The 22,245-nt window shown below is 41.0% G+C and overlaps 3 protein-coding genes across 6 annotated transcripts; 2 read left to right on the top strand and 1 right to left on the bottom strand.

Annotated features, from left to right (window-relative positions):
* Nucleotides 1-604: 604 nt before the first annotated feature.
* Nucleotides 605-5,516, top strand: LOC113131002 (probable histone deacetylase 1-B). Of its 3 annotated transcripts, none has more exons than XM_026308044.2 (14): nucleotides 605-737; nucleotides 1,324-1,436; nucleotides 1,530-1,647; nucleotides 1,759-1,833; nucleotides 1,954-2,092; nucleotides 2,344-2,485; nucleotides 2,566-2,658; nucleotides 2,739-2,847; nucleotides 2,957-3,097; nucleotides 3,498-3,606; nucleotides 3,840-3,970; nucleotides 4,092-4,244; nucleotides 4,384-4,435; nucleotides 4,530-5,516. In XM_026308044.2, the coding sequence occupies exons 1-14, from the start codon at nucleotides 686-688 to the stop codon at nucleotides 4,555-4,557; spliced, it is 1,455 nt and encodes a 484-aa protein (XP_026163829.1). In that variant the 5' UTR covers nucleotides 605-685; the 3' UTR covers nucleotides 4,558-5,516. The 3 variants fall into 3 exon arrangements, with proteins under 3 accessions (XP_026163829.1, XP_026163823.1, XP_026163837.1); XM_026308038.2 differs by having other exon boundaries at nucleotides 4,092-4,262; XM_026308052.1 differs by lacking the exon at nucleotides 4,530-5,516 and having other exon boundaries at nucleotides 4,092-4,262; nucleotides 4,384-4,439.
* A 6-nt stretch (nucleotides 5,517-5,522) lies between these two features.
* On the bottom strand, nucleotides 5,523-9,527 carry tmem54a (transmembrane protein 54a). Its single transcript, XM_026308063.2, has 6 exons — nucleotides 9,391-9,527; nucleotides 8,091-8,287; nucleotides 7,747-7,806; nucleotides 7,389-7,583; nucleotides 7,148-7,285; nucleotides 5,523-5,978 (listed from the first exon to the last, which is right to left on the bottom strand). The coding sequence occupies exons 1-6, from the start codon at nucleotides 9,401-9,403 to the stop codon at nucleotides 5,847-5,849; spliced, it is 735 nt and encodes a 244-aa protein (XP_026163848.1). The 5' UTR covers nucleotides 9,404-9,527; the 3' UTR covers nucleotides 5,523-5,846.
* Nucleotides 9,528-13,608: 4,081 nt separating this feature from the next.
* On the top strand, nucleotides 13,609-22,024 carry pabpc4 (poly(A) binding protein, cytoplasmic 4 (inducible form)). 2 transcript variants are annotated; one of them, XM_026308202.2, is made up of 15 exons: nucleotides 13,609-14,235; nucleotides 16,629-16,822; nucleotides 17,671-17,786; nucleotides 18,643-18,782; nucleotides 18,880-18,974; nucleotides 19,057-19,194; nucleotides 19,293-19,388; nucleotides 19,512-19,781; nucleotides 20,309-20,399; nucleotides 20,532-20,627; nucleotides 20,774-20,904; nucleotides 21,003-21,093; nucleotides 21,185-21,315; nucleotides 21,425-21,534; nucleotides 21,646-22,024. In XM_026308202.2, exons 1-14 carry the CDS (start codon nucleotides 14,043-14,045, stop codon nucleotides 21,524-21,526), a joined length of 1,884 nt encoding a protein of 627 aa, XP_026163987.1. In that variant the 5' UTR covers nucleotides 13,609-14,042; the 3' UTR covers nucleotides 21,527-21,534; nucleotides 21,646-22,024. The 2 variants fall into 2 exon arrangements, with proteins under 2 accessions (XP_026163987.1, XP_026163977.1); XM_026308192.2 differs by having other exon boundaries at nucleotides 21,425-21,544.
* Nucleotides 22,025-22,245: the final 221 nt, after the last annotated feature.

Raw genomic sequence — 22,245 nt, 5'->3', positions numbered from 1 at the left:
GCTGCACTGTGGCTACTGCAGTACTAGTCTTGTATTCAGTGATGATGGAAACATATTCTGCAGAAATACTCAAAAACTACAAAAGCTACTTAAAATGTGAGTGCATGCTTTCAGTCCTACTGAGCAGCAGTGGAGAGCTGTAACTACAGTTCAGTTTCAAGTACTGGATATAAGTACAAACTTGTTTTACCTGTGCTGGTCACGAGTACTTCCATTTTACTTTTCCATTCTACCATATAATTTTAAAGGCAAATATGATACATTTTAATATACAATAACAATACACATACTTAGAAATATATGATATATAGTCATTTCATACTAAGCGAATCATTATGGCGCTCAAAGAGAACTTTTACTAACTTACTGAGTACATTTTGATAGTACTTCTGTACTTTAGGTCACATTATGAATAAGAGAAGCTACTTGTAACAGCTGTGGTATTGCAGTTTCTAATTAGTAAGTCGTCTAAATGCTTCAGAGCAGGTAGTACAGTTGTTTTGTAGTGCAAGTATTTTCTTAGATGCAGTGCACCCCGCAGCCCACAGGACGTACACTAAGTGTGGCCAAGTGTCGCCCCCTGTGGAGACCCGCGGACACTACACCCCATTGATCGGACTGATACAAACCATCCGCCTCTCGTCGCTGTTGTCTCCTGCGGTGAAAGCCAGCCGAAAGGACTAAAATGGCGCTTACTTCGCAAGGAACAAAGAAAAAAGTTTGCTACTACTATGACGGTGAGTACTCATGCGTCTGTACTTGGGGCAGCAGACGCACTTTTATCGGCGAAAGGCGCCACTTTGTGCCAACAAAGCTTGAGCTTAATTCACCTCTTGCTAACCTGGTACGTTAGCCAGCCTAGCTAGCTTGAGTCTGGCGGCACTCGGACACAGGACCACTGGTTCCACACAGAGGATTTATGCCCTGCTGATATTTGCCCATTTTCCTCTAACTACTCTGACCGCCCTCGGGTTATAATTTTGGCGTTTATCTTGAAGGTGTTTGTACTTTCACTAACATTAGTTAGCGTCACTAGCTAAGTGCGCTAGCTAACAATGGTTACTTCATTGTCACCACGAACACCGTTGAAATGGTTCATCGTGCTGCCTTCAAGTGCCGGCTGGTCCAGCGTAAAATAATGTTTTGGTCCGCATTAACCGGTGTAACAGCCTGCCACATTGTTAGTTTGTACAGATTTGGTTGGTTTTTGTGAGAGGTGAATTATTGCACACACGGTAATAATAATGTTATTGTGATACGAGTGCTTCCTGTTTGCATTTGTTCCGTTTTTGGAGATAAACCCATAATTTGTTTTCATTTTAGGGGATGTTGGAAATTATTACTACGGTCAGGGGCATCCCATGAAGCCCCACAGAATCCGCATGACACACAACCTGTTGCTCAACTATGGCCTGTACAGAAAGATGGAGATATACGTATGTTGAGTAACAGTAACAATGCATCATAGTCACATCACTCAGCTGCTTTTCTTCTCTATCTCAGAAACTCATTTGTCTTTACTGTTTCAGAGGCCACACAAAGCCAGCGGAGAGGAGATGACCAAGTATCACAGTGATGATTACATCAAATTCCTGCGCTCAATCCGACCAGACAACATGTCAGAGTACAGCAAGCAGATGCAGAGATGTAAGTTTGGTCCGAGAGGTTGACTGTTTACGTAAAGGTCATCAAGCTGGTTGTGCAGCTTGACATGACTGACGACAATACTACGTCTAAGTCTGTGCTGTTGCTTTGCAGTTAATGTGGGAGAGGACTGTCCAGTGTTTGATGGTTTATTTGAGTTCTGCCAGCTCTCAGCAGGGGGCTCTGTTGGTAAGTCGGTTGCTGTCCAGACATGCTGTGTTGGACAGTATTCATGACATCTCTACTCCTGTAATCTGTTAACGTCAGTATAAACAGGTTATTCATACTGTTTTCCTCTTTGTACACCAGCTGGTGCTGTAAAGTTGAACAAACAGCAGACGGACATTGCCATCAACTGGGCTGGGGGCCTGCATCATGCCAAGAAGTCTGAGGCCTCTGGGTTTTGTTACGTCAACGACATTGTACTGGCAATTCTGGAGTTACTCAAGTGAGTACAAAACTCTTAAAGCCACTCCAATACAGGGTTGTTTTGCGTGATTGGATGGTACTCTGTATGGTTGTTCGTTGGCTTTCTCAATCAGGCACATTAATTTTTTTTTTTTTTTTTTTTTAGAAAACTAGTAATAAATCTATCATTTTGAAGAATTTCCAAGAACCACAGTATGATTTTTTTTTTTTTTTTTTTTTTTTTGAGGCTAAAAAGTAGTAGTACTTTGAGAATTCCCCCTCTTTTTCCAGATACCACCAAAGAGTTTTGTACATAGATATTGACATCCATCATGGGGATGGTGTGGAGGAGGCCTTCTACACCACAGACCGTGTTATGACTGTGTCTTTCCACAAGTATGGAGAATACTTTCCTGGTACAGGGGACCTAAGGGTAAGCCTTGAAATAAGTTTGGTAGACTGACATCCCATTGTCATAATACAGTAAGCTGATATTTGTCTTATTTTCTGCAGGACATTGGGGCTGGGAAGGGTAAATACTATGCTGTGAACTATCCCCTGAGGGACGGGATTGATGATGAGTCGTATGAAGCCATATTCAAGCCTGTGAGTAAATAATGATTGGTTGACTATCATGTTTTGGCAGTTCAAATCTCCCTTCATGGTTGATGATATTGTTTGTGTAGATCATGGCCAAGGTGATGGAGATGTACCAACCCAGCGCAGTGGTTCTGCAATGTGGAGCTGATTCTTTGTCAGGAGACAGGCTCGGCTGCTTCAACCTCACAATTAAAGGTGAGTTAGTTGAAACATTTCTGTCATTATGACATGATGGGTCTGTAGATTCATTTGAGACACCAGTTTTCTCAGTTTGTAAATAGGTTTTACAATGCTTTGTACTCAGGCCATGCCAAGTGTGTGGAGTACATAAAAAGTTTCAACCTGCCGCTGCTAATGCTGGGTGGAGGAGGCTATACCATTCGTAATGTGGCACGCTGTTGGACATACGAAACTGCTGTGGCACTGGATTCCTCTATCCCTAATGGTGAGAATAAATGTTGCACTGAATATTATTAGTCTGGTTTTCATTTGAAATCAATACTCTTCCTTTTCCTAATATTGTACAATGTAAGTGACACAAACAGTAAAATGATTTTTAGCTTATAGAAATTGATGACAACTTTGAGTATCAGTTGAATAACGTGGATTATAGCTTCTTTAATGTGCTTGGTTCATGCAATGACTTTTTTACTGCCACACAACATAACACAGCAGCTATTTAAACTACTTCTGTAAACTAGTCAAGTATTTTTGCCATATACAAAAGACTTTGTTTGGCTACAGCTTTATTTAATTCCAGAGCAAATGAATAACAGAGCTTGAAATATTTGTAACAGCCCACTTAAAAGTAACATAGTAAAAAAAAATGCCTCTAAACTCCACAGAGCTCCCATACAATGACTACTTTGAATACTTTGGGCCAGACTTCAAGCTGCACATCAGCCCTTCCAACATGACCAATCAGAACACCAATGACTACCTGGAGAAGATCAAGTGAGTACATCAAACCTCCATTCTGATTAATCTCATTATGTGTTATGACGTGTCAAATTTCATAATGTCTGTACTGCACAGTGTCAGCATGAGTCATGACCCTATATTCAGCAGTTAGTGCAGATTTCATGTTTTGTGCGATTGAAGTTGAACTTTAGAGCTAATGTCTCAGGTTATTTGTGATTTTATCTTGGTTAACAGTGGGTTTAACTAACCTGCATTCTGTCCTCTAGGCAACGTTTGTTTGAGAACTTGCGAATGCTGCCTCATGCCCCGGGAGTTCAGATGCAGGCCATCCCAGAGGATGCTGTTCAGGAGGACAGTGGAGATGAAGAGGAAGACGACCCCAACAAACGAATCTCCAGTAAGAACAGCTCACAGTCATGATTTTCTTCTACTGTCCCTAGATGACTTCTCATGCAGGCAGCCAAAAAAAATAGTGGATATCTTGTTTTAATTTAACTGCGTTCTCTGATAACCTACAGTCCGTGCTCACGACAAGAGAATAGCATGTGAGGAGGAGTTCTCTGACTCAGAGGATGAAGGTGAAGGAGGTCGCAGAAATGCAGCCAGCTTCAAGAAAGCCAAGCGAGCCAAAACCGAAGGTGAGAAAGAGGGAGAAGAAAAGGAGAAGAAAGGTGAGGAGGAAACAAAAGGTATCTATTCATTTTTTCACCTCATTTCACCCTTATTTATTTATTTCTTAAAGACACTTAGTACTTAGGAAGTCATGTTTTTTTAATGAGTTATTTTGATCACTGATTGTTTTGTTTATAGAAGTCAAAGAAGAAGATAAGGTGCCAGAGGAGGACAAAATGGACACATCAAAGTGAGAAAACACTGCACGCACTTACAGCCCATGTTATCAAGGAAGTGGCTAATTGGGAGTGTTAATATTTTTTTTTTTACTTTGGGTCTTTTAGGCCAAAAGAGGAGTCCAAGACACCTTGAGGTCCTCAGCACCCAATGATGCCAACGCAGCTGATAAGAATAAATCTTTAAAAAAAAAAAAAAAAAAGATTTTTTTTTTTTTTGATAAATAATTTTTCGAGGCTGCTGCTGTGGAAATCAATGGAGGACTCTATCTTTGTAATAAGAGATCCTGCTCCCGCAAAATGGGTTGGGTATCAAAACTTGTTTTTCTAGCAAACCTTTTCAACCTTGCTGTTTTTGGACTTGCGTGTTTTTGAGTCTTGTTTTTGTATGCTTTCTCATTTTTGTCCTGAATTGTGCCAAGTGCTAAAGACACTTGTTTTTCCTTTGTGAAACAGTGCTGTAAAAATGGCTTAGGACACATATGCTTTTATATATCTGGATTTAACTTATTTAAATCATAGATATTTTGGCTACTCTGTTTTATGTCTTTCAGTCCTTCACAGGATAGGCTGATGGATAGATGGATGTTGTCTTTCAGTCCAAATTTTGTCCTTTGCCTTTAATGTGTAGTTGACGCATGTTTGTACAATAGATTTATATCTGTTAAACATTAGTGTTGCTGATCAAAAAGAGTGGTCAGTAGGGTTGTCTGGAACTATATCCCTCTCACATGGCACAGTGTAAATACTTTGCATTATATCTTAGGTTGCAACAGTATGTGTCTTTTACTGGCACATTGACATCTTCGTTAAACTTCTTTCCTCCTGCCCCACAACACTGAAAACGGTTGAGTCCTTGTCCCATGACTGCTGGTGTGAGGATTAAATTCCATTGACATTTGGACTTTGATGTACTGCACAGTACAGAGGAACATACATGCCAGAATTCATGTATTTGTATGTCGTTGTATATATTTGTATTGTGAATATATGAGTTAAGGTGTTCCACAAGGGAAGTTACAAATGTCATGTAAATCTGAGAGAGCCTTGGTGTGTGCTGACCACAGTATAAACATAAATAAAAACTGCCATAGGCTTCTGTGTTTTTTAAAATAAGATTTATAAAATGTTACATGTGGTTTGACATAGTTTCAAAGGAATCATTTTAAAGATGCAGGTAACAGGTCTCTGTTTTTAAGACAGTATCAAGACAAGCATGAACATTTGAAACCAACAGTGATACTTTTTCAGGTTGACTACCCTCTTTTGATACATAGGAAATAACACCATGATAGCTTTTGCTTGGTTCAGTCCCATAGATATCTTCTGCAGACATTTTTTATGTAACACATAATGATTCATCAAAGATGTTGCATTTAATCCAGTTGAGCCCACCTGTTTACAACCTCAGTTGGTTTAGCTACTTCAGAGCCAATGACTCTGCTCCTCTACAGTGTTGCAGTCCAGCAGTTCGTCCTGCTCTGCAGGCTCAGCTTCAGCATCGGTCTCTAGATGCTGTACTGGCTTCTGGGTTTCAACACTCCTCTGAATACGCACCTGAAAAAAGTATGAATTGGAACATGAGTGTAGCTAACTCACATGTTCCGCATATACATTATGTATTGTCCTTTAATTCTTAGTGAATACATTTATTACTCTTCTGAAGGTAACTTGCTAATATTAAGTAGCATAACTATCCACACATGCAATTGCAATTAAAAACTACAGAAGCAGGTATATAAAACTTCAATACAATGAAATGTTTCTTTGAAATCAGCTGCCAGACACAACTTTGAGAAGTTTAAATATGTCAAACTGTTAAAATGTGTGCGACAACTGTGACAACAGAGATGTGAACAGGTTTTACAACATCAACCGAAACACTTCTGAATAGGTGATGGTCTGCAAAAATGATGTGGTGCATGTGACAACACATATAGTCTAGACAGCATTTAAACTGAGACAATATTTTGTTCTTGAGACTTAGCACATTCAATTGAGCATTAGTTCCTGCACAACAGCTCATATGTGGCTCTGAGCTGACCGAGGTGAAGTTATCAGTATGAGGAATCAAGATGAGACTATGCATATGAAGAATTGAAGTGTGATATCTCCCACACAGTTTTTCCTATACTGATGTAAACATGCTCAAAGCTGAGACTTGGGACTAATGTAATATCTCAATGTATTTCAGAGTGTAAAAATCAAAACATGTGGAACTGTCTAAATACTTACAATCTGAAATGTATAAAGTGCTTGTAATACTGAGTAGTAAATGAATACGTATAAATTACATTAACTTAAGGTATTTGACCACAGAACTGTTCCTGAACATTAGGACAGATTGGGTTTTGTTGAAATTTAATGCTACGATGTTGACAATACAGCCTCCAGCAGGTCCCTGTGACCCTAAATAGGAATAAGTGAGTATGGATGATGGATGGAGGTTGACAATACATAACAATTGCTTTCTGAGCACGTAGTAAGTTTTACATGTAAGGACAGGATGCTGATCTTAACTGAACAAAGCCCATGTTAACGATGTGTGCCTTTTAAGTTTACCACATTTAATTTCACTTTCAGCTATATATAGAGATCATAACTTCTGTGCAAGAAATAATGAACCACAGTTCATAGTTAAATGATTTTGCAGTGTTTTTATGTACATTAATGCAAAACACATTTTTTACACTCAAAAAAGCAAACTAGTGTTGACAGCAGCTTACCCTCTTAGCTGTGTTCGGCCTCTTCCTGCATGGACAGAGGTAGAGGAATGAAGTGCACACAGCGAAGCAGCGGAAGGAGAACACCATTTCCACAAAGGACATCAAAATCAGAAGCACCCACAGAATGACTGTTGTTGCCTGCTCAACAAATAAAAAGACAGCACATGATTCTGACCAATAGGCATCTTTTGCAGCAATTCAACAATTCAATTCAGTGGACCAATATTTCAATTCAACGTACGTAGACACGGGTGGGGTCAAAGGGGCATTCGTATGTGACGCTGGAAGAGCCGACATCATCATCAGAGTACTTGCAGTGTGTTAGTAGGCCCTGTCCTTTTTTAAGAATGGCTTGCACTATGGAAAGTGACAAGCCCAAAGCGGCGGCAACTGACAAGAGGCCTGCCAGGAAGCCGATGACCAACAGGAACCATTGCTGCAAAGACATATTTAAGTGTTTAATTAAACACGTGAGTTGACATTTTCACAGATTTGCAGTTTGTCAAAATCAAAGGCAAGTTCTAACAGGAGTCACCAGATCACAGATGTGAGTACTGAACAGAGGAGGGAGAAACCAAAGAGCGGGGAACAGCATTTACCAAGATCCTGCTTTTCTTGTTTTTGGACAGGACAATGGCCATTATCCCAACTATGATTCCCTAAGAAGGACAAGATGTCATATATTCAGCAAAAAAAAGACCTTAATCACAGATAAATGGTGCAAAATCCTACTACTACCTCCTCTATAATAGAGGAATAAAGGATTTACATACAGTCATACAATTTACCAAGTATCCAGTTCTTTTAGAGCAAATATGCAGGTTCCTACAGTAAACCTCAAAACCAATATTAAAGCACTACACGATGATATCTTTAATCAAGCATATTCTAAGTAAATATTTAATTGCTTGTAAGTTGCTTAGGCATATTTGTTACACCTTACCAGCAGGCCTGCCACAATGGCAATGATATCAGAGATGGCGTACATCTGGGTCTCGGGCCTGGGGTATTCACTGATGTGTCTGAGCACAGCGCCGTGCACCAGCGCTCCAAGAAGAAAGTTGACATGGCCCACCAGCACCAGCCCCAGCCCCATCTTCATCAGGGCTTTGTTGTCCTTGAGGTTGGCACAGCATACTCCTAGAGGAAGCAGAAATAAGTTACTTTGACCTCATATTCTTCATGACCTCTGTCAAAGGCTAAAAAGGTAAACCATTTATTATTATACTGTGTGCACAACAGTCCATATTTGTGGAGTGGTGTGCCTCTACTCCTAAATTAAAGTATGAGAATAGCAACTGTGGCCATTACTAACTGCTATTGTCAGGAACTAACAAAGTACACATGAATTAACGCATTACCGGTAAATGTGATCTGAAACAACAGAACAAGCTGTAACTACAGTGCATAGAAACTGTATGAAAGTTGACTTTGATGCAGCACTGTGGTTTCAGCAAAGAAAAAAGGAAGCGGTTAGCTCGCCAAGACAGCACCAAAATAAGGCAGTTACCACAATTATCCCCTCACCCCCTGCAGAAATGGTACATGGTCTGATCCTCTACGTGCTGCAAAATGCTGCAGCCCTGGTGTCATTACATGCGCCCATGTAAGCCCATCTTGACCCAAACAGGACAAAGCTTTGGGTGGGGTGTGTAAACATTCCCCAGCACACTTAGCAGGCCTGAGGGGTCAGGCAGAGACAGATACCTAATCCTGATCTGTCATTTATTGCTGCAGCTGGGAGCTGTGTACATGTTTTTGTTCAAAACACCGTTTGTTGCCATTCAAGTTTATCACACACTGTCACTGTAGTGTAGGGAGCTGAACAAAAACACTGTATGATATCCACAGTATTTATACATTCATGTAGTAAATGTATACTATGGGCCACACACTCAGATGCCAGTTTATTAGGTACACCTAGCTCAGACTAAGTCAGTCTAATCCAACAGGAATAGACTACATCTACATAATTACACAGCTGGATCAACACCTCTCAGCAACAGCTTTGACACTAACATGAGGGGATGATTTACAGTGGGATTGCTGTATTTTCAAAACAACTCACTCTGTTACGTTGGATTCGTTTTCAATACAATACATTCGAGCTTCTCAGTCAAACGTCGGAAAATGTGGTTTAATCGTTCGAGCTCTGCTTAAAACTATGCAGACCACGCCTAAAAACTTTAGCACGCAACATATTATCTATCAGCTTCGTGAAACATATGAAAAATGTACCTTACCTATATGTATCATGGTGTACTCTCTGTCCTCTTAGATCCTATTAGTGTAAACGTTGTATCAAAATCATTTTAAAGCCATTTTTTTGTGACACATCGCTCGTGACAGGGCCTCGTTGTCTTCTTCTCCTGCCGCTCACCTGCCGACAGAACAGACGCTCCGCCCCACCCACCTGTGAGGAAGCCCCACCCCCAATGCGCGTTCACGTAATTTTTAATAGGGAAAAGTTATTTGGTTATTTGTTTACTGCAAGACATTCATTTTTAATCTATGATGATTTTTCCTTTGAATAGTTTTCTCAGATTAGTATTAATATACAAATATATTAGCTGGTACATAACTAGTTCCTACATGATAGTGTTTATCGTGATGATGATTTGATTTGTATTGAATATTTCTGTTATATGAGCCTCATAAGCTATTTGGGATGCATGGCTAGAGCTGCAATAATTAGTCAATTTATCATTTAGTTCATCAACAGGAAATTATTTATGTATTTATTTGTTGTCTCAAAGTGAACTAAAATCGCTGGGTTTTGAAATTTGAATATAATGCACATTTTTCTGCTTATTTACAAATGCATTAGTCAGGAAAATAACTACTAATAAAAATAATTAAAGTGACGGCTGTGGTGTTTATGGATTGATGGATTTTTAGCCTACACATTACTCACACTATTACAGTGCTTTTCTGTGAGCTTTTATTTTCATCTTTTCTCATTTGCTTAATACATTTTCTTTAGTTCTTTTAGGGGAAAGATAAAAATGTTAAATAGATAAAATTATATATCATATATACAATTTTACTTTGAAAGGTTATAGTACCACAGTGAAATCACTAAAATATTACAAAGTCAATATATTTGGGTAAATTAGTACACAATAAAAATCTGATTTCTCATCATTCTCATCACTCCAATCAAGTGATTATGACCTTGCTGCTAATATTGCAGATGGGGAACGGTAGAGTTACTTCAGATACTGTTTATCTTATATGTCAGGGTTGAAATATCATGAACAAAATGGACATTTGGCTTGTATTTTAATTGTGAAATCCCCCCTGTGGCACAATGAAAAAACACCAACAACATCATTGACTACACAGTCTTAACGAGTGAAAGGATTTCAGCATCCCATCTGAATGCAGAATAATTGCCTGCCAGCCTTGTTAGTGTGATCGCCAACACCTGTGCCTGCTGCCACTGCCCCTTATTAATATTGCACTTGTGGCAGGAGGGAAAAGAGAGTGGTTAGCCCACTTTTAGGTTTACAATGGGCATAGCAGCGCTTCTTCTTTGTATTTTTGTTGGACATGTTTTTAATGTTCAGTCAGTAACAACGGAACAGGATGCTGCATTTCTCTTGGACTATGCAGGATTTTTTGTAAATCCCATTGCTTCTACATTCAACACCAATTTTGATTTCATTCCACATGACACTTTCAGCTCTGGGAGAACCAAGACCCCTGACTTTCAAGTGCTTGCTGAGTTACCTGCCATGGTGAATGTTCCCAGAATCCAGGTGTTTTGTGATGAATCTATGCTGACTCTGCTGGTTGACAAGAGATCCAATGGTGTCCTACTGACTGAACAGGAGATACAGCTGGGTGATGGCTGCTACAGCAACAGAGAGCTACCAAACCAATTTGTCTTCATTTACAGTCTTGATCAGTGTGGGACTACTCAGGTGGTGAGTTGACTAAACTCTTATCTAGTTGTTTTATGTCCACATTTGTGTGAGGATTTTCTGAAGCTGCCCTCTCTTACAGATGGAGAATGGCATAAAGATGTTCACCAACTCCCTCCACTTGAATCTTAAAAACCCTCTTCCTGCCTGGTGGCACACTCTTTCCACAGTAGAGCTCTTCTGTATCCCAAAAAGGTATTTCCATTGCATTCCCAAACCATATGTAATGTAAGTGGTCACAGATCACTATACTGAAGGCTAATGTGTGTCGTTTCAGGTTGTACAATAAGCCAAATGTCTTTGTTACACCAACGTTTCCTGACAACAAGCATGTTATTATGGAAGCCATGAATTGTGAGTAAGAACATACATCAAAAAGATGCTATTGACATGGACCGCTTCATTTGTACATGCAATTGTTTTCCCTACAGCATCCTGGACAGGAACTGCAGAGTCTGTTTATAAAAGGGGTCAGGTTGTCAATCTCCAGGTTTCTGCCAAAACCAGACCCAATCAATGGCTTTTCATTCAGTCCTGCTTTATCTCTGCGTTCCCTGAGCCTCAGACTAGACCCAGGGATGCAGTCATAATGAATAAAGGGTAAGAGTTCATTCAGGTGTTGTTTTCACCCTCACGTGTACTTTCATATTTGCCTGAGATGTATTGGCTTCTGCCAGGTGCACAGCCCTGCTGGGTTCTTCTCATGCTGTGGTACAGTTTGTGGCCTCTGATAGACCAGATGTGGTTAATCTTGTTCTGAACACGTTTTATCTGTCTGAGGTAAGGCTTTATAGATTTATTTTATTTATTTTTCCCCCACCTCAATGTTTAACTAAATGACCTTGTGAACTCTTCTCTTCTGAAGCGGTACATCCACTGTAACGTGCTCATCTCAGACCAAGGTGTCACCTTTGGCTCAAAGTCCTGCAATTACAACCCCATCCATTCCAGGTGCAGTATTTTGTTCAGACAAAACTGAGTTTCAAAAATATCTTTTCATTATATTCCTTTCTCTCTTTCCAGATGGGAGGAGCTAAGTGGAGATGTAGAGGTGTGTAAATGCTGTAGCTCTAAGTGTAAAGGCCCATCAGTTAAACATCTTACTGAAGGTCAGTGCTGTTTGTTTAAAAAGGTGTTGCATAAAATGGAGTCGCTGGTGTTTTTATCTGACTCAGCACAAACATGTCGTTTTAGATGCCAAGGCTGTCGTCAGCACTGGTCCTTTAGTTTTTCTGGAGAAAGATGTAGAAACCAGTCCTGACGTCTCTGAGCCACAGGAAACCGCCAGCACCTCTGTAATAGACTCCATGCAGTCTGATGCCTCTGACACTGCAGTGACTGAGAGTCTTGTGTCTGGTACTTCTGCATCAAGAAGCAGGTTCACCTCTCCCCAACAAGGTGTAGTGATTGTGAGTCAGGACTCACCTACCAGCCTGACCCTTTGGCTACCTGGACAGGTACAGGACACTGAACACAGCAACACTGGTTTTCACTCTGACAACAGTCTGGCAGTTCAGTTCCATCCAAATGACCTTGAGCTCCAGCCTTTAACCACAGATCTGGACTTTCCTAGACCCCTGGCAAACAAGATCCAAGACCAATATGTAAATGAACTGAAAAATGACCCCTCTATGTGGGATTTGAATCTTCTTACAGAGGTTGATGGGTGGCACATTCCTCCACCACCAGACTCTGTATTTATTGCAGCAGAATTCCCAAGAAACAGGATTGGACGATCTGGCAAGTTTGACACAAAAGTGTCCCAAGTAAACACCCCCATCTCAGCTAAGATTGAGAAACTCCTTGATCAGAACAATGTTCTCCAAGTGAGAGGGGAGCTAGCTCAAATGCAGGCAGATGCTGCTGTGAAGCCCCAAGAAGAAACAAATGACGTCCAACCAATAATCCGTTCAAAACTGCAGTTTTCCAAAGGCGCAGATGGGTCGCAGACACTGAGTTATGAGGAAGAAGTGCTGAAGCGAAAATGTGCAACTGGAAGATGTGGGCTGGACTGGTTTAAAAGCAAAAAGGAGCCAGAACCAAAGCGGCTGTATTCAACTTTCCTGAATTTGCTGAGGTACCTAATCATGGAAACGATGGTTAAATGCATCCACTTTGTCCTATATGACTCACTTGTTTCTTTCTTACCCTTAGGAGGATGGACAAAGCTGAGTGACTGCATCTTCAGACTGTTTTGATACTGAATAAACTCATTGCACAATAATCCAGTGTATTCAAAGCTATTTATACATTGATTTAATCAAAACTTTCTGCAATAATTAAATGAATTAAAGCCCCCACAAAAAAAACCTGTCCACTGTGTGGTTTCTGTGAAAGCCTTATTCCCATCCAGATGTCGCTGTGGGGAGCTGGGCTGTATAGTTCATAGTACAGTGTGCGCTCTCCCTTTTACAGCGCATGCTCAGTGTGGTGGGTTTTTTGTTTTTTTTTGTTTTTTTTTCCTTTCCTAGCCCAGGCTTGACCCTGGCCACTATTTCCTCCGCACCGCCGCTCACTATAAAGTGCCCATGCGTCCCTCACGCAGTCTCTTTCCCCGGCCACAAAACAACCGTGAGTGTCTAACTCACTGTTGGAAAAAGCTTAACAAAAAAATAATATAAAAAAATACAAAACCCATAAAATCTTCATAAAAACAAGTCCTTGAACTTCTTAAAGAAATACAAACGTCAAAAAAATAGCAAAAGGATATTTTAAAAAACAGAAAAAGGGAGGCCCTGAGCTAAACCGTCTTTTAAGGAAGAAATACTTAAGACATTGATTTCTGTCGTTTTTTTTTTTTTTAATTTTAGGTTTGATATTTTCTCTCCAAGCTGGATCAGAGAGTCCGCTGCCCGTAGACCGTTTCTTTAAGCCAGTCCGGACCCGGAGTACAGCTCCTATCGGCTTTTTCTGGCTTTCCGTTTCTTTGAGGGACGCGTCGTTCTCGGTAATTTTGTGAACTCGGAGATATGAACACAGCGACCGGGAGTTATCCGATGGCTTCTCTCTACGTGGGCGACCTGCACCCCGATATCACGGAGGCTATGCTCTATGAGAAATTCAGCCCAGCCGGACCGGTGCTGTCCATTCGGGTTTGCCGAGACATGATCACTCGGCGATCGCTGGGATACGCTTATGTCAACTTCTCGCAGCCTGCTGACGGTAAGAAATGAAGCGATCACAGTAGTTTGAGCATGTTGAAGACAGCACGCATCCTTCACGTTATCAATGTCACCATATAGTGTCAATGTCAGTTCCGTGCCCAAACCATCAAAATCGAGGCAACACTGGCAATGAATAGAAAAGACTGGGCTTTCCCTGGAAATGGTTTTTCTGGTGATACTTTTGTCTGAAATAATCACAGGCCATCATTTGACCCAAATAAGCATATCCCAGTTTGTTGTGTACTCCTGGTAACATATGTCACTATAGTCTACTGCAGTTAAAGTTCAGTTATTCTTTAAAGTTAACAAACCTCCATATTCAGGGAAAGTCAACTGATTTTTCAGATCTTATTTATTCAACCCATAATGACCCATTTCTGCTCCTATTTAAAGGGCCACTGAGTGAAACATATTCCCATTGCCCTCTGCTGCTGTATTCAGTCAAAGCAAGAAAAGGGACGAGCACAGCTGAACAATAACCCCTGCACTGCCTGCTTGACATGCCAATTATGTGTGTGCACTGTGGTGGATTGAATGATATTAAAGTCTAGATCTTGTTTCTATTTGAATTATTTCCCATCTTTCTTTTCAATGTATTTGGGGATTAGTTGAATCAGATAAATGTGTCTGTAATATCTTAACCGCTCAAACTGCAAGAGTTAATCTAGGAAGAGTTAATCTGGCAGGTTACAACCCAAAGCGTGCAGTGCATGTCTGTGTCTGTGTAAATATGCACAGTAATCACAACCTTATCAAAAGTGTTTAAGTGTCTTTCCTGGAGGATCTTCCCATTGACAGTCAATGGCATCGGAGCACTGAGCAAAAGCAGCAGGTGCTGTGGTCGTCTGTTTACATTGTGTGGACTTTTTGCCTCATGTGTCAACATTAAACACCTGTCACAACTTATCTGTGTTCGAGTCAAAAGCTGGCCACGGTGAGAAGCTACGACAGGCTCACCTACAGAAAAGGAGACATTTTTTCACTTGAGCAAACACAAGGAGAGTCACAAGAGAGAAGGCGGCATTTGTTAGTGGTGGTCTAGACGAGAGGGGGTGGTATCTGTGGGGTATTTTTAAATGGAGTCATAGCGTGCATCTCTTTGGCAATAACGTGCTGAAATGTAAACACAACCAAAGATATGATTTGGAATAAAAAGTAGCTTGTCAGTGTGGAGCATTTTGTGCACATTAGACCATGGTTCATGTTATTTACCATCTCCAATGTGTTCCTTCACATCTCACCTATATGCGGAAATGCTCAGCAGACATATCTGGGCATTCTGGTTGAATATGTCTCTTCCCCATCAATGGTAGAGAATGCTCTACTCACGCGCCATGCCAGCACATACCTCTCAGGACCCCTCTCTAAATATAGAACGTCTTTCTGAGCAGCCCAAAATTTGCCTGCTATATAATATATTTTAAGTTCCTCAGTGACAGAAATGGTTAATAGCAAGCCATTTTAACACATGTGACATTTTACAACACTTGACTGTTTTCATCTTCCTAAATAGCATCAGTTAGTATACAGATATTTACCATCTATTACATGGCTGACTTTGGTCTTTTTTAAATTTCCCACTATGAATCTTCCAGAAGTCCACATTTTGACAGCGATCACACACCTTCACTGAGCACATGGGCTGTGAAGTACAATTGCAAGCCAAACTGCTGATGCCAGCAGACGCAAGGCAGCTCAGTTTTGTTTACCAGACACTTTTAGCTGGATAGCCCGGCCTATGTGTGTGTCTGTGTTACTGTGGAGTGACTGAACAAAAGGATGTGTGGCCCTTTTGGCACATAAGAGTCGATGTGAGAATTAAAGCATAGATATAGAAAAAAAAAATCTAAGGTAGGTAAACCTGAGACTGATTTGAACACATAAAAAAATGAAAGATAACTTCCTAAAACTCCAGTTTAAGCCTTTTGTGTTGCCTGATGGTTGTTAAACTGCTACTGTAACTGGTCGGTAGGACGTGGCCCAGCAGCATGTGTTGGGTTAGGGAAGAGGGCCATGTGCTCCCAGTATGCCCACTGCAGCTGCCCCCCACCCTTGTCCCAGCTGCTCGTAGACAACTCATCGGCCACATGGCTCAGTGCAGTATCTTTACTATGTTACGTGTGTGTCGTGATGGGCTGCCAACAGGGATTGTCCTCTGTGGCACACAGCTCCAGCTCCACTGTAGCCTCATGTTATTGTCAGAAATGTAGAGCAGGTGTTTGTGATTAAAAAGAACAGGCTACTTTCTAATCACTATTGCACCATGGCATTGAAAAATAGACCAAATAGTAGTATATAATACTAGTGATTGAAATGCGTTCAGGTGCATTGCTCCATGTAAACAACCACCCGTGACCTTTCCCTCCACCTCTCTGCCCCTCCTGCCTCCAGCTGAGAGAGCCCTGGACACCATGAACTTTGATGTGGTGAAAGGGAAACCAATCAGGATCATGTGGTCCCAAAGAGACCCCTCCCTCAGGAAGTCTGGAGTGGGGAATGTGTTCATCAAGAACCTTGACAAGTCGATTGACAACAAAGCCCTCTACGACACCTTTTCTGCCTTTGGCAACATCCTGTCCTGCAAGGTAAAAAGTTATCACTGCCATCAGACAGTGGCATTAAAAAAAAGTGTTATTTCCTTTAGGCTGTTTTGCATTGATTAGCCATATATATTCACAGTTTTCAAAATATTAATACTTGCCATTTTGAGAAATAATTTGAATATTTGCATATTAAACTTTTTGTTACACCATCTCTCAGAATAATTCAACAGCTAATTGTGTCCTGTGCTTTAGATGCAGCCAAATCTACCAAATCCTTCCAGAACATAAATCTAGGTGTGATTTCATTTTTAAGCAATAAAAAATAATTCAATGAAAGGATTGTTTTGGGTTTGTACAAGTTTAGTAAGGCAGGCTAATGTTTTGTAGGCATTTATCCTCACAACTGCTGTTTAAAACAGTAGTTTGACACTTTGGGGGAAAAGTTTATTTGCTTACTGTTGAAACTTAAGACAGTCCATCATCTATGGGAAACTACAGCCACAGTAATGTCCACGAATAACAAGATACGAAAAGCATTATGTCCAAAGCGCACTCATTAGTAGATTATATGTTTCTGAGGTGACAACTGAATTTTAGAAAAGCTGTGGGTTTAAATCACAAGCAATCCCTTGTGCTGTGCTTACATTTTGGTTTTGCACAGATTAACAAACCAAATTAAATGTGGACAGAGCTGGGCTGATCTATTCCGGTTTTTTATGTCAAGCTAAGATAATTGACTCCTGGCTGTAACTTCTTACTCAGCATACAGACATTAGAGCGAATACCACATTTCCCAAAGCTATTTCTCTCAAAGATAAGGAAGTGCTTGTATTTAAAGTAGTGTACAATGCCTTTAAACTACACGTTTGCCATATTTTTCTGTGCTACAGGTAGTGTGTGATGAAAATGGCTCCAAGGGCTACGCATTTGTCCATTTCGAGACCCAGGATGCTGCTGACCGTGCCATTGAGAAGATGAATGGCATGCTCCTGAATGACCGCAAGGTGTGAGTGTCTGACCATGTAGGAGCACACTTTGTCATGTCTGTTGTTAAAGATCAATTGAAAAAGTCATGTTTTTGTATTATGTGATACACTTTGTGTCTAATGTATAAACCTGGACTGCTCTGCATTTATGTTGAGAGAACTGACTTTTCGTGTCTTTTTTCAGTTGGTGTGTGTGTGAATAATCTCACTAATAAGCTCATCTCTCACTCCCGCCTGTTTGAAGATAACCTCCAAACTGATACATAACAGACTAAAACTTCTTGCTTATCTTTCCTACCAGATGCTTTTCTGTTGCCTCATTGGTCCACATGCTGGTCACCCGTGGTTGTGTGTGTGTGTGCCCAAGCTTGTGTGTTTTAGTGATGGATCGAATGCAGGAATGCAATACTGGATGGCAGAAGGGGAGAGGTCATCATAGCAAGGTATATAAGATCATTTGGTGCTCCTCAGCTTTCCTTTGTACTGTGAGACTCTGTCCGTCCATCTCCATCCACCTCCTCATCAAGTTTTGGACCAAAAATTATGATGGTTGTCACAGTGCTGTCCAGCATGCCAACATATATACTTGCCTCTGGTGATATTAACAGCAGTTGAATGTTTTTTTTTTTTTTTTATTGTTTACATGATTAAGTGTAGCTGTGAAATCGTCTTGTGAATGTCACCGCCATTTCTGTAAAAGAATGTACTCTCTTTTACTTGCATTGCCAGGTCTGTGCGGATCTTTCTTTACCTGGAAACCCCAGTAAACGGTGTTTTAGATTGGAAAAAGGACGTCAAAACAGATGGATCCTGCTTTGTTTTCTCAGCTCGGTCAGGATTGTGTTTTTCAAGTGTGTTTCACTCGCTCTCCTGCAGGTTCGTGGGTCGATTCAAATCTCGCAAGGAGCGGGAGGCTGAGCTAGGCGCAAAAGCCAAGGAGTTTACCAATGTCTACATCAAGAACTTTGGAGATGATATGGATGATGATCGGCTGAAGGAGCTTTTCGACAAATATGGTAAAATTGAACTAGATTCATGTGTAGCGCTCTAAGCTCTGGTGTGGTGTAGTTCTGCAGATCTTACATCCACTTATCAGGCCTTTAACCTCTGCAGGTAAAACACTCAGCGTGAAGGTGATGACAGACCCCACCGGCAAATCCAGAGGGTTTGGATTCGTGAGTTATGAGAAGCATGAAGATGCTAACAAGGTACTTGACCTCATGGAAATATATTAAATGTACCTTTAGCTGTTAGGAATGTCCTGTTGATATTTTTTGGCTTCACTAAAAGGCTGTTGAGGACATGAATGGCACTGAACTCAACGGTAAGACAGTGTTCGTGGGCCGGGCTCAGAAGAAGATGGAGCGGCAGGCAGAGTTGAAGAGGAAGTTTGAGATGCTGAAACAAGAAAGGATAAGTCGTTATCAGGTCTGAAGGAAACCGACAAATGAATCCAAACCCTTTCTTTTATTTGAGTTCTATTAAAGAAGCTACTTTGTGTGATGCCTGCTTGTCTTTGGTTTCAGGGTGTTAATCTTTACATTAAAAACTTGGATGACACCATAGATGATGAGAAACTGCGGAAAGAGTTCTCTCCATTCGGGTCCATTACAAGTGCTAAGGTGAGAGAAACCAGGTCAATGGCACAATGGATGATGACTCGACATTCACACTGTAACAAAACAAACAAAACCAAACCATTTTTATGTTTAATTATACCTCATAATGAAATCTCTGAATTGTAGGTGATGCTAGAAGAGGGACGCTCTAAGGGCTTTGGCTTCGTCTGCTTCTCCTCCCCTGAAGAAGCCACCAAGGCAGTGACTGAGATGAACGGACGTATCGTTGGCTCCAAGCCACTCTACGTGGCTCTCGCTCAGCGCAAAGAGGAGCGCAAAGCTCACCTCACCAACCAGTACATGCAGCGTATTGCTGGCATGAGAGCCATGCCGGCAAACGCCATCATTAATCAGTTCCAGCCCACCAGTGGCTACTTCATGCCAGCTGTACCACAGGTGTGAGAATCAGAGTCTGAGTTGATAGTGTGTGTTAAAGTATGTCAAAAATGGATTACATGAACACATGTAATGTGAAAGCTCTGTAGCACTTTTTTGCGTGATAGCTCAATCTTTTTGCTGTGTGTAGCTGAACTGTTTTGATTCAAAGTTAATTAATGTAGGTCCTCAAATGAGTTTGACACCCCTTGAAATGGTGTTTCCCTCCTGTGTCCTGTAGCACCTCCCTTCACAGTTAGGGCTGTGGTTATTTAGTGGTTAGGCAGAGATGACTGTTTAGGTTCAGTGTAAGGTCAGGATCAGATTAAGTCAGAAGACAACTGGTGGGGGTTAGGGATAAGGTTGGGTTCAAGATAAGTTATGGAAAAATATGCAAATAATTTAAATTAATAATGGCGATAATAACACGTCTCAGTTCTTCAGAGAGCTTTTGGAACTGCATTTGGCAAGTAGTCAGGTCAGTGGTTTGGTGTGATTTTTTTTAGAACGCTATCATATGAGACATGTCACTTTCTTGTGCCCACCAGGCGCAGAATAGGACTACATACTATGCACCCAATCAACTGGCCCAAATGCGACCCAACCCCCGATGGCAGCAACAAGGCGGTCGAGGTCAAGGTAAGAACATGGCACTATATAATGGTTTATCTATCTGTATTGTAATAAAATTAAGCATTCTAACTATAATGTTATGTTATGGACCAATTTCTATGCAATTCTTGTGTTTATCTCTGCCTCTGTCACCTGCAGGTGGTTTCCAGGGGATACCCAGCTCACTGCGTCAGCCAGGGCCACGTGCCAACTTGAGACACATGAGTCCTAGCAGCAGCACGCAGGGCCCACGAGGTGACTGACCAAAATGATCACCATCAATCCACTGACTCTGGCTTTCGAACTTTGTTAAAATTGAGATGTCATTCCGTACTGTTCAGTGTTCAAATCAATCTGGCACGGCACTGAAATTTTACTTCATTTTCCCTTCTTGTCACTAGCTAGTGGACAGGCCATGGCTCCTCGTTCCTCAATGGGAGTGCCCGGGCCCCGAGCCATGCCTCCTTACAAATATGCCACTGGTGTCCGTAACCCCAACCCTCAAGTCGTGCAACCTATTGCCTTACAGCAGGTACAGGTGAAAGAGCAGTGTCACTTTGTGTTTCAGTCATATATCACCTGCAACCTATGTATAGTTTTCTTACTGTCCCCTTTATCTGTGCTCTCCAGGCTCAGCCAGCTGTGCATGTTCAGGGACAAGAGCCTCTCACAGCCTCCATGCTGGCTGCTGCACCCCCCCAGGAGCAGAAACAGATGCTGGGTAAGATTGGCATTTCACAGTGAATGGACTGTTCTGCTTTTCAGTTTACATTAGGTTGACTCATATTCTGTCACATTTCTTTTCTAAATAGGAGAGCGTCTCTTCCCACTGATTCAGGCCATGCATGCCAATCTGGCAGGAAAGATCACTGGCATGCTCCTGGAGATTGATAACTCTGAACTGCTACACATGCTGGAGTCTCATGAATCTCTGCGCTCAAAGGTACTTCACTGCCTTCATCTTTACCAGACTGTAACACTGACATTATCTATATACCACATACATTATCCATGCTCTACACTGCATCCTAAATCATGGTATGCTTGTACAGGTGGAAGAAGCTGTTGCTGTGCTCCAGGCCCACCAGGCAAAGAAAGACGCCACCCAGAAAGTGGGCAGCATGGCTGCTACTGCTGCTAGTGCCACATCCTGAAGCACTGAGTTAAGATCGGTACAATAATAAATATCAGTTCGGCCATTCATACTTGTTGATCTGGTCATGCATAGTTTACGTTATGTGGTACTAATGAAAAAGAAATTATGTTGTTTCAGGACACAGGAAAATGAGCAGAGATGCAGAGACACACTACGGCTGCTCCGAACACCACAGTCCTCTGAAAAATTATGCAAAAACAACCAAGAAAAAGAAAATGTAATTTTAAAGTACACTTGAGCATTTTGAAAAATATTACAGTTCATAATTTTCTAGCTCTGTAATACTGTTAAACTGCATACCAAAAACAATAATGCAAATGATTCTTAAATGAAGGCCTTTGATTTTGTGGCAAAGGAGAGAAAGCTTTTTCTAAAACGAGCCCTTTTCTTTTTCTTTGCTTGACAGTTTTATGTTTGAGTTGAAATGATGAACTCTTCCATCCTATCATGTTATCATGGGTGTGTGGTATTCTCAATAAAGGGATGATATATCAAAGGAATCGTTATCTTAATACTTTTAATTAACCTATTTTCATTCTCATTTCATTTCAGTTTGCCTTTTTTTTTGCACTAAAGGCTAAAACAACTTTGTAAATTTCCTAACTAATAACTTTAATTCCCACAATTTCTTCAGTCGGTTAGATTGAGTTTGAAGCCAGAGTTTGAAAATCATTTTAGCTGGTCCTAAATATACCTGCAGTTAAAAGTGTCCTTGAG

This window comes from Mastacembelus armatus, chromosome 22, assembly GCF_900324485.2.
Source record: "Mastacembelus armatus chromosome 22, fMasArm1.2, whole genome shotgun sequence".
NCBI lineage: Eukaryota > Metazoa > Chordata > Actinopteri > Synbranchiformes > Mastacembelidae > Mastacembelus > Mastacembelus armatus.
The sequence above is the reverse complement of the archived record's forward strand: the minus strand, read 5'-3'. Positions and strand labels throughout refer to the sequence as shown.

Excerpts from the sequence above, each read along its gene's own strand:
- LOC113131002 (XM_026308038.2), top strand. The coding sequence starts at position 686 with ATGGCGCTTACTTCGCAAGGAACAAAGAAAAAAGTTTGCTACTACTAT. Across the intron at positions 1,437-1,529 it reads ACAGAAAGATGGAGATATAC|AGGCCACACAAAGCCAGCGG; the intron begins GTATGTTGAGTA and ends TTACTGTTTCAG. Across the intron at positions 2,848-2,956 it reads CTTCAACCTCACAATTAAAG|GCCATGCCAAGTGTGTGGAG; the intron begins GTGAGTTAGTTG and ends CTTTGTACTCAG.
- tmem54a (XM_026308063.2), bottom strand. Across the intron at positions 7,807-8,090 it reads CCATTGTGGCAGGCCTGCTG|GGAATCATAGTTGGGATAAT; the intron begins GTAAGGTGTAAC and ends TGTCCTTCTTAG. Across the intron at positions 7,584-7,746 it reads ACAAGAAAAGCAGGATCTTG|CAATGGTTCCTGTTGGTCAT; the intron begins GTAAATGCTGTT and ends ATGTCTTTGCAG.
- pabpc4 (XM_026308202.2), top strand. The coding sequence starts at position 14,043 with ATGAACACAGCGACCGGGAGTTATCCGATGGCTTCTCTCTACGTGGGC. Across the intron at positions 17,787-18,642 it reads CTCCTGAATGACCGCAAGGT|GTTCGTGGGTCGATTCAAAT; the intron begins GTGAGTGTCTGA and ends GCTCTCCTGCAG. Across the intron at positions 19,389-19,511 it reads GGTCCATTACAAGTGCTAAG|GTGATGCTAGAAGAGGGACG; the intron begins GTGAGAGAAACC and ends TCTGAATTGTAG.